General features: G+C 35.2%; 1 protein-coding gene across 2 annotated transcripts; it reads right to left on the reverse strand.

Annotated features, from left to right (window-relative positions):
• Positions 1-1082: 1082 nt before the first annotated feature.
• On the reverse strand, positions 1083-10281 carry LOC147847325 (WD40 repeat-containing protein HOS15-like). Of its 2 annotated transcripts, none has more exons than XM_087339317.1 (16): positions 10235-10281; positions 10084-10130; positions 9853-9966; positions 6929-7074; positions 6268-6838; positions 5164-5258; positions 5031-5077; positions 4795-4945; positions 4644-4707; positions 4085-4243; positions 2783-2904; positions 2569-2643; positions 2177-2230; positions 2028-2101; positions 1853-1927; positions 1083-1687 (listed from the first exon to the last, which is right to left on the reverse strand). In XM_087339317.1, the coding sequence occupies exons 3-16, from the start codon at positions 9911-9913 to the stop codon at positions 1468-1470; spliced, it is 1914 nt and encodes a 637-aa protein (XP_087195443.1). In that variant the 5' UTR covers positions 9914-9966; positions 10084-10130; positions 10235-10281; the 3' UTR covers positions 1083-1467. The 2 variants fall into 2 exon arrangements, with proteins under 2 accessions (XP_087195443.1, XP_087195442.1); XM_087339316.1 differs by having other exon boundaries at positions 6268-6841.
• Between the last annotated feature and the right edge of the window lie 953 nt (positions 10282-11234).

Here is an 11234-nt window from a genome sequence, read left to right on the forward strand (position 1 = left end):
AGCAATCCCTTGCTCTTTGAAATGCAAGTGTTAATTGATTGTCACATAGCTAAACTCAAAAAATTGTGCAAAAATATAAAATTATGAGTTATGTTCCAATTTATTGACAACTTTATAACCATATATGAAATAGGAGAAAAAATTTATGCCGTGATGCATTTTTCTAATTTTCGAATTATGGAGTCAAACTGGTTTTAAAGAGGGAATTCTTCCACTCGTGAATGATGTAGATTCCTACCACTTGTTTTGACATTTTGTATTCGTAAATGATGTGAAATGATCCACTTCATTTCATGAAGCATCTATGCAGACGCTAAGGTCACAACTTTATTGATTGATGAAGTGACCCTCTTATCTGGACTTAGAACATTGATTGATGAAGTGACCATCTTCTCTGGTCTTATAACATTTACCAACACATACACAGTACGAAAAGTAACTGCAACTGATGCACATAATTTTAGAATCATTTCAGTACTATTATATAAGACCTTCATGAGCAGTTAGAATCTGAAACTGACATTTCTGCACATGTATGTAATCTCCATGTTCTATTGAGAGTAGTTGCAATAAATGTCTTGTCTAATAAGAGTTACCAATTGTATCATTAAAGGTAGACAAAATACATCATGACTGTTTTAGTGTATTAGAATAATGAGTTAGATTTCCCATAAATATCCACTAACACAACATTAATAAGCTGTCGAAACATAAGCATTAAATTCAACCTGTATGTTCAGTCTATACACATTGACATTTGAGAGCATTTATATAAAACATACAGGAAAAAGCTCAATAGCTAATAAAAAAATCCTCGTACATATCTACAAAATAAGGTACAAAGGACAATATATAATGCAACTGTGCAGATTTCAAGCATTTTACCAATCAAATGAGATTTCTGTTTCTGAACACAATTACACTAATATTACCTATGCAAATAGTCAATAAACTTAATATTGCAAAGATCTAAATCTGAAACGAAAAGAACTCTATACACGTACAGCACTTTCTATTCAACAAAATATTACAAAAAACATCACCTAAACTTCATTCTGTGTTTGTGAATTTGAGGAAGTAAATGCTGCAAGAATAAAAGTCTCTATTCCTCTCCCCAGAAGAAATATACACAAAGTCCATTCTAGTAAACCGCACAAGTAAGACTGCCAAAACATTAATAGCATACAGGACTTCGAACCGGGCACCATCCCTCAAATGATTATGTACATATTTTCCCTGTGAAGGAACGTGCACTATTTTACAAGTTCACATTCCTAATAGTTTTTTCTCTCTATTGTCTTAAAGTACAAGGGTGAAGCTGGCAGGTAAAAGAGATTACACTTTCTTCCCAGAGCTAATAGTCATTTTTTCCTAGAGTTTCTACTTAAACTTCTACAGAGATAAGTGGGATTTGGAGGAACACCTCAGCGTCTTCTCGAATGGAGAGTGATCATTACTCTTGTACTCTTACATCCTGAAGTCAAGAACACACACAGTGTTGTTTGAGAAACAGGCAGCTACTTTATCACCTTCCTTGTTCCAACACACCTCAAATATTCCTCCACCACCCCTGAATGTCCTAACTAAGCTTCCATCTCGGACTGACCAAATATGCAAGCATTTATCAAATGAACCGCTAGCTAGAAATTCTCCATTTGGACTAAATGCCACAGAATACACAGGTTCACTGCAAAAAAAAAACAGTTTCAGCATAAATCAGACTTCAAGCAAAATCTGTAAATGGTCAACTTCATCAAAAATCAAACTTGAGTAATGTGCATTAGGAACCATGAATTATGCACACTGAAAATTTATATATAATAAAACTAGAAAAATCACTTAATAAAAGTACCTGTGCTCAGTAAGGCTGAAGAGCTGCAGGCCCTTTTCAACATCCCACAATTTAATTGTAGCATCAAATGATGCACTGCAACAAAATTTGAGAGCCAATTTAGAATACTCGAATGTAAATACCATATTGGCCAACATCAATAAGAAAAACATACAGACAACAAAATCCTCGATACCTTGCAAGCACTAAAGGCAAATTTGGGTTATTGGTGTTTGGCCCTGTTGGACTCCATTTGATTGTGTAAATTTCCTGCAAATCAAACCATCATAGTTAGATTCTTATGTACCAGTAAAATGTAAATATAGACACCTCCAATCCCCTTACCTTTGTGTGATCTCGCAAATCATGTAAACATTTGTCTTGTTTCATACTCCAAATCTGCCAAAACATATCCCATTTATATAATGTGTATAAAATCACAATGAAAAATCTGTGCCAGGATTAATACATCACAAATAGAAGATGGCTCGCATCAAGATTAAAAATGTGTATAAATGAACAGGATTAATAAGTGAACAATAGTCCAGGAGTAGGAGATGATCTCAGGATCCCCGTATAGCATGTTGATATAATGCAGCACTTCGATTAGGTGGAGCAAATAAACTCCAGGACATCAATTTTTTGATGAGTATACTTCATAGCTTTTAACATTAGAGTTTGGTGCAATGCAAAGAATTCTTGCAATGATGAAAGAAAATAACTGCGAACAGACTAACCTTTGCAGTATAATCATCTGAGCAAGATGCAAGTAGTGTTCCCGTGGGGTCCCACTTGATCGCATTAACTTCGTCCTGTAGAGTTAAAGAATCTTTAGAGCTTTATGCTATTTATTGACTTTATGCAAGTGCATACAGTATTTACACTCTCTGAACGCACACATAGAATACTTCCAAATCCACATGTATACATACAAGACTTGCAAATTCATACCTGATGTCCTGCAAATGATTTTATAGGTCGACCTTCTCCAAGTTTACACACATAGATCATTTTATCTGTTGAACAAGTTGCAAAGGAAACATTGTTCCGCCAATCCACATCCAGTGTTGGAGCTGCCAAAAATATAAACAGGCTCAAAAATAATACCAAGGACCTTGTACGCTAGTACAAATATGACACTAACATTTAATGGCCGTGAAGCATCAAAGAGCAGATAAATTCTACGGTGTGCTGCAGTGAAATAGTCCTATCCTTGAGACAAAGCCCCTGCCTGGATTTAATGTTCTCTACTACACCTTTTCACATAAACATCTGTCTCCATGTCTTAGAATCATTTAGGAATAGTTAATAGCTATGAGCTGAAAGAATCCACAAAAACGTGGCTTAACTGGTTCACTTCAGTTTGGTCCAAGTATAAACATTTGTAAACAGTTCTATTTGTCTTAGGGGTTCAACAAGAATGTGGTTTTGGGCCTTTATCAGCTCAATGATTTTGTGATTTACTCAGTTTTAAACCACAGCTTGGGCAAATTAATGGTCTGGGGGGATATTTTTAAATTTTTTATTAAATGTATAAATTGACTTTATAAATGATATAATATGTGACATAAAGTTTTAAATTTGATCCCTTACAATTCTTTTAAGTTTAAGTTCCTTCTGCATTTATGAAAAACATAACCCTTTCATATACACACCCAAGTGATATCAACTCCCAAAGTTTCATCATCGCTAACATTCATCAAGATGGCATACATTGACCTATCCATAGATTGGTTGCCTTGTCTAATAGACACTATCATGTATAATCAACTCCCAAAGTGATATCAACTCCCAAAGTTTCATCATCGCTAACATTCATCAAGATGGCATACATTGACCTATCCATAGATTGGTTGCCTTGTCTAATAGACACTATCATGTATAATCAACTCCCAAAGTTTCATCATCGCTAACATTCATCAAGATGGCACATTGACCTATCCATAGATTGGTTGCCTATACGACATAATAATTCCATTCATTTTATCAACTTGCTTATACGACATAATATGGACTGCTAGATTCAGGAAATGAAGTTAAAGATAGACAAGATAATGACAACATGAACACTTGACTCCGACATGAGGACATCAAGTATCACAACATAAAAACAAAGGATGTGCCCGTTTTCTTACAGATTGAAAGGAGTCATCCAAAAAATAAGTTTAAGAAAGATCTTCAGGAATCTAGTAAGTTACCTTCACAGTATCACAGTTCCAAGGTTGTTTGATATAGAACAAATTATGTGTTTACCTGAATGATATTCAAATTGCTGTTTACAATCGCCAGTTTTGGCATCCCAAATGATAGCTGTTTTGTCAACACTTCCACTCAGCAAGCAATCACCCTTTTTATTCCATTTCAAAGAAAATATTGGTCCCTTATGTTTGTTCAATGTGCTCTTCAGTTCACCTGACAATTGTTATGACATGTTCATGTGTTAGGACAGCAGCGCATGTGTAGCGTCTTACAGGTATAAGCATATTAGTGATTTTAAAAGTGCTTGGTTCAGTGCATTCATAAACTACTGATTGCTTTATTCTACTTGACATCAACAGAAATGCAGAGAAATCTTTCTCTTTCTCATACATCATACAAGTCAATTTACACATGAAATCTTACCAACTAATCTAGGAAGTTAGACGACAGATTCCTCACTCTTGGGTCTGAACCTCAAGAGATTTTTATGACAAGCATCCCTACAAGGTAGCAACAGCACGTTCTGACAGATCCTTTGACATGAGCATAACTACCTAAGTATTCTGTACCATATTGTTCATATGATGGTCCTATATTTTCAGGTGAACCTTACCATCTTTGGTCCATATTCTGGCTTGACCATCATATGATCCTGTAGCAAGTAGGCTTCCTTCACCCTGTGCAAGGAAATAAGATTAGAATTCTCAATTTCTTGAAGGGAAGAAAAAGGAAGAATCACTATTCCTGCAAATATGAATGCTCACATTCCAATCAAGTGTAGTCACATCTTTGCTTTTTTCATTTGTCTTGCCTTTAAAATGCTTTAAGACAAGAGACCTACAAGCTGCAGTTTGTGCAGTGACTCCTGATGGTCCATCTGGAATCATCCATATCCTTGCAGTTGAATCCCCTGAACTGTGTAGAAAACAGAAAACGCATTTTAAAACATAAAATAGTTGTCACCATGAAATACAACAAGTCTAAAATGCATGATCCTCACCCAGATGCCAATAGGGACCCAGTTGGACTCCAAGCACAAATGAATACCTACCAGAATTATTAAGCCATCAACATGTTAGTCCCCTGCCAACCCATACATTATATCACGAGAAAACTATATGGCAGCAACAAACCTCCGATGTGTGACCTTCAAGTATTGTAACATCTGTATGTGGGATCTCAGCACACTGAAAAGATGTAGCTGTTTCGACATCCATTGCTTCTGGCCCTGAAACTTTCCATTAAGTACAGAAAATACATCAAAACATGTCAATTATCTATACCATACATTATTGGAACTCTAATCTAAAAGGTGCTTTTGAATTCACCAGCCAAAATATCTCTGATTTTGAGGTAGGTTTTAATATCTTGGCATATCTGACTGATGATAACTTGAGCCACATATTGAGGATCAAGAAAGAGGCAGTGTATGCATTAACTGAGCCTTCATTTTGGGATACAAATAACACATCAGAATGTATGAGCTAAAATGCCCTTGTTATTGTTTGTGGATTCCATCTTCAAGAGAAGAGTATAGTGATGCACAGCAGCTCAAAATATGAAATAGAGAAGCCATACTCTATGAAAATTCTTCTCAGTTCTTCAATGGATAAATTCACCATCTATGATTTATGTATATACTTTGGTTCAAACAGAATTGCCAAAAGAAACAGAAACTGGAAAGCAGCACAAACGAAGTTGCAGCTCCCCTAATTACAGCACCAAAGGTATAGATATTGGTATTAATATCTATAGAAATAAAATTTCCGTACATATATGCTCACAACATTAAAACCCTAACATAAAAGGATATTATTATCTACTGTCTACAATGATATGATAATATTAAACATACAAATCATCAAAGGTTGACAAAGAGACTGATTCACTGCATAATGTATGATCAAATGAGAGTTCAGATGTATAAAACGTTTTTTTGTCTAAGCCACAACCTCTACAAGAAACTAAAGTATGTCCTGCTGACCATGTTGAGAAAGAAAGTAAGAGGCCTTAAATTCACCATTTCCCATTTCAAGAAAACTATTCTAGGTCTGATGTTTGATGTTGATAAGTCAACCACATGCTGCAGCATGAAACCTTAAGATATTACTATTAGCAAAATGGAATTGGTATTTTATAAGGTCTAAATGTGATCTTTTATGCATACAGATTATGACTTCAAAAACAAAAACAAGAAAAATTCACAATCAAGCTGCAGAAGGAAGTTGGCATTTTACCAGCAATAGATGATCGCGAATCCTTTTCCTCAACTTTGACTTTGGCTTTTTCTTCACGCTCACGATCTTTTTCTTTCTCCAAGCGCTCCCGCTCTCTTTCTTTTTCCCTCTCTCTCTCCTTCTCTTTCTCTCTTTCCTTCTCTCGTTCACGCTCTCTCTCCCTTTCAAACCTTTCCCTCTCCCGTTCTCTTTCTCTTTCTCTCTCTTGCCGCTCCCTCTCTTGCCGTTCTCTCTCTTGTTTCTCCCTCTCTTTTTGCTCTTTTTCTACGCGCTCCCTCTCTAACCTTTCCTTCTCTTGACGCTCCCTTTCCAAACGTTCTTTCTCTTGCCTCTCTCTCTCTTTCTCCCTTTCCCTCTCCCTCTCCCTCTCTTTTTCCTTCTCCCTCTCTTTTTCTTTTTCCTTCTCTTTCTCTCTTTCTTTCTCTCTTTCCTTCTCCTTTTCAGCTTCTCTTTCCCTCTCTCTTTCCTTTTCTTTCTTGTCCTTTAGAATTTGACGTAGTTCACTGACATCCTTAGTGATCAGATCCACAGGTTGAAGGAGAGAAAAATCTCCATCTACATCCATCCCATCCTGCTTTAGAGTGACATGCCGATGTTTAAGCATACTCGTTTAAAAAGAACACTTAAAACGTACTCATTATGAAGAATGTAAGCTTCTCACATCTGTTAAATTTGCTTCTAGTTCAAGGTACTGGAGACCTTTCTGAACAAAAGACACAAGTGCACCAGGTGGAACTTGATTGCCATCAATCGGAACTTTGTTGAGACCAGATTCAAAACCAAATGTGAAAGCTGAATGAAGAAACCCTGCAATCACCACCAATTAAATGTTTAAATTGATATTTAGCAGCTAATTATAATCTAATAAAACAAAGAAATACCAAACCAATAAACAAATAGAAAATTAATCTTTTAATTACTCCAATATGCATAGAGCACATGCATGCACATAGAAAATAGATCACTATTATCACAATGAGCGATTATCAAGGGAATGGAAATTTAAAGACGATAATCATATTGAAAACTAAGAATAATTACTTATCATTTTTCACCAGAACAAAAATAACAGCGCTTAAGATGATATGTGTGTAGGCACTTAAAAATATGGAAAGGTTATTACTTATTCTATCATACATGAAGGGGAATGGTATGTATCAAAGAGGACTATACCAAAATCCTCTCTTCCATCAAACACACATATTTTTCACATGCAAAGTTTATTTCTATTAGCTTATAAAAACTTCCTTGCAGGCTGACCTTTGATATTTCTCTGTTATACTGTAATTGATACTAACATTGTCTATCTAGTGTTTCAGTTGACTGCAGAATATGAAGCATATAAATTTCTATTCCAAGACACCCGTGTTGCACTTCAAGATCTCAAAACACGCTTCAATTAACACTGCAAAGCCTTCTTCTTAGAATACACCTTGTATTTTGTTACCATCCACAAAATGTGTTTGCATCAAATCATGACTTTATCATGATACAAGGGTGGTTCTAGTCCAAAAATTTTAAGTGTCAGAACTGTTCTCCTTGATTAGAAAAATCAATTGATATTTATATCTTCACTTCAGAAAAGAGACTATCACAAAGATCACATGAATTTGGAGATAGGGTATACATGAAGGAACATATAATTGATTCTTGAGAAGTCAAATTTAACCTCAAGGCTTGGAGATAGGGTATACATGAAGGAACATATAATTGATTCTTGAGAAGTCAAATTTAACCTCAAGGCTTGCCTTCCTGTCAGGGTGAATCTTTCAAACTTAAAATACACAATCTGTAGGTTCGGGCAACCTGCTAGCGCTACAAAAAGTTCAAATCTGGAAAGATTTTGGTTTTTTCTTTGAACTCATCACTTCATCAAGATTACATTTTCTAACACCAAAATTGCAATCATATTAGCGTCTCCTTTACTGAAATCAGGCAAGAAGATAGAGGTGACAGAAATATGGCAAGCATTGTGATTTTTCAGATCTCAGAGAGCGAATTTCTCAATGGTTGTTAGCACTAGAGAATAATTGGAATTTTAGTTAATTTTCTCTTTAAAGTAAGTTTCAGCTTTCACAAGATTAGGTTCATAAAACCTGCAAATACCAATCATCTCCAGCTAGAGCCAGGCAAGGACGAAACAGTAATAGCTCTATGGCACCTATGTTTGTGTCAAGGTGAGTAAAGTATTCATCTACGAGCTTCACTTCATCAAACTTGCCTCTGTTATCTCTACAGAAGTGGATCTGTGTAAGAAATAAGAGAGAAGTACATACTCACAGCTCACTAACATTACAAATGTTTGAGAATAATGTTTCCCTTAAAAAATTTCCTTTATAGATATTATCCATCCTGACAAAAAAAGTTATCTTCAACTAAACCAGCAAGGGAGATAGCAATAAAGGAGAGGAGATTCTGAAAACTTGCTAATTCTAGAGGAGAACTAAAATTGGGGATGAGTTTGTAACTTCAAGTTCTTTCATCAAGCTTGCTACTTTTAATTGCCATCTTGGACAAGAATCAGGCAAGGAGACAGGAGTGACAAGGAAAAGAAAAGAAAAGAAGGTCATGAAGTATTCATAACAGTACAGAAAAGATGAAAATTTCCGATGAGCTTTTGCTTTGAAACTAACCATAGGTGAGAAATAAGACAAAAGATGCTGAAATCTTGATAACACTACAAAAAAATCCAAATTTGCGATGTACGGCTAAACTTTGGCAGAAAAAGAAAGACTAGACATTAGACCTCTGTATTTCTAAGCATCATCATCTTGATGGAAATTTCCTCCTTGAAAGAAAAAGAAAAGTTTGTTCATACGATAGAAATTTTGAGAATTGAGATGAAACTATACTCTTTAGGACAAAAAGAGCTTCCATCACCCAGAAAGAAGAAATGTCTTTCGAACTAAAGTTACAAATTCTCTTAGAAATTCTCTCACAAGAAACAAGAGAGAAGAAAGAAGCTTGGAGGTATTGTTACTGTTAAGACTACAGAACATCAAGCTTCAGGATGAGAATATGCCTGCTTGAAGCTATAAAAGGCCTACTTCACTCTTAGAGAGAGAGAGAGAGATAGGGAGATACAAGAAAAAGTCCATCTACTTAGAAGACAAGTTAAGACTTCAAGATGGAAAATTTCTCTTCAATAAAACTTCCTTACACAGAAACAAGAGAGTAGAAAAAAGCCCTGAAATCTTATTACTTTTAAGACTACACAAACTTGAGTTTTGGGATGAAAATCTATGTTTCAAACTGAAAAAGGTCTGCCTTCCTCTCAGATAGAGACAATAAAATTGATCTATTTTGATGTCAAGTTAAATATTCAACTATGAATTTTTTCTGGATCAATAAGACTTCCTTGTACAGAAACCTAAGAGAAGAAAGAAGCCCTAAAGTCTTGTTACTGTTAAGACCACAGAAACTTGAGCTTTCAGATGAAATTGTGTCTTTAAATACAGTCCTCTTCAAGTGAGAAAAATGGATAAAAGACCAGAAAAATAATATTTTCAGAGGAAATCAAACTATTCTTATACGAATGAAATTTCTTTCTTACAATTAGAGGAAAAACAACAGAAAAGCGCGTACCTGACTCTTGCAAGTAACGGAAGACCAGAAAATTGAGCTCTGTGGAAGTCAAGTTAGCCATACGCGATGATGCTAACAGAAGCTTATCTTCTTCCTTCAGATATTCACAAGATACTGGATACATTACAAAGAAAATAAAAAAATGAAGATGCAAACCATAAAAAAAAGGAGAAAACTGGGCAGAAGTTCAGTAAAAGCTTCAACAAAGAAGAGAGCTTAGGATGAAGTTACCATCGATAAAAGGGGCACTCCCAGGTTGCTGGCAGATTTCCAGAAACCTAGCAGGAAGAAAAATACGGGAGAAGAAAGAAGAGGTTATCAAGCAGGAGCTCCGGTACAAAATAAAGAATTGGAAAGAGCAGGAACAGTAGAATGAACTTACCATCGATGAAACGGAATTTACCACCACATTATCGCATGATTCTGAAAGAAAGAGAGAGAGAGAGAGAGAGAGAGAAAACATGAAAAACCAGAGCAGAAACCAAAAAGAAAAAGATTAGAGCAGAGATTAGAGCGCAAAACGAGCTCACCATAAATGAAAGAATGATCGAGGAGAGGAAGGCGGAGGAGGCGCAGGAGGAGGAAGAAGAAGATCTAGGGTTTCCTTTTTTTTGGCTCCTGGTCTGCTTTCGCTCAGTTTTCTTTCACAGTTCTCATTGAAGGAAGAAAAAAGCCCCAAAAAAGCAAATTTTTAAAAATAAAATTAATTAATTAAATAAATATGAAACTAGAAAAAGCAAAAGTGGGAAAGAAAAAAAAAAAAAAAACATACATATGTATGTACAAAAAATATAAATAAAAATTCAGATGTAATTTTATTGTTAATGTACATATCATGTATGTATGTACATATGTATACATATTTATTTATTTATTTATTTTCCAAAAAAAAATATGTATACATAATACATACATGATAAAAGTCTAGTATGTAATAATGTATCAGCATAGAATGAACCATACGTATCATACGCGCATTCGCATTCGCGTTTGATTCAATAAAACGTGAATGGTAAATCAACTAAAAGTTGGATTGGTTTGACACGTTTGATTGGATTAACTATGGTCTATATTATGGGCTAAATTTGCAATGAAAACAAATGAAAAAAAGAAAAATAAAAAAGGAGCACGTATTTTTCCCCTTTCAAACGTGTACGTTTTCAAACGTTTGAATGCCTCCACGAACACAAATATTACGTTCTATGAATGTATGTATGTAAATAATATTTATGTTGTATTTATTCACCCCAAAAAACCCACACAAATAACATGGTGTAGCAGAGTTCATTCTCTCTCTCTCTCTCTCTCTCTCTCTCTCTCTCTCTCACTCTTTTTTGCTTGATGAGGCCCTCGACTCATCATGCATGCATGCATGCAATTTG

This window comes from Azolla caroliniana, unplaced genomic scaffold (assembly GCF_043228905.1).
Source record: "Azolla caroliniana isolate FFs.n. ecotype wild unplaced genomic scaffold, voAzoCaro1.0.p SCAF_1177, whole genome shotgun sequence".
NCBI classification, from domain to species: domain Eukaryota; kingdom Viridiplantae; phylum Streptophyta; class Polypodiopsida; order Salviniales; family Salviniaceae; genus Azolla; species Azolla caroliniana.

Coding starts and splice junctions, on each gene's coding strand:
- LOC147847325 (XM_087339316.1), bottom strand. CDS start 9,913: ATGGCTAACTTGACTTCCACAGAGCTCAATTTTCTGGTCTTCCGTTAC. Junction 2,905..4,084: donor GCAATTTGAATATCATTCAG/GTAAACACATAA, acceptor TATTTTTGGCAG/CTCCAACACTGGATGTGGAT. Junction 2,231..2,568: donor CAGATGATTATACTGCAAAG/GTTAGTCTGTTC, acceptor ATGTTTTGGCAG/ATTTGGAGTATGAAACAAGA.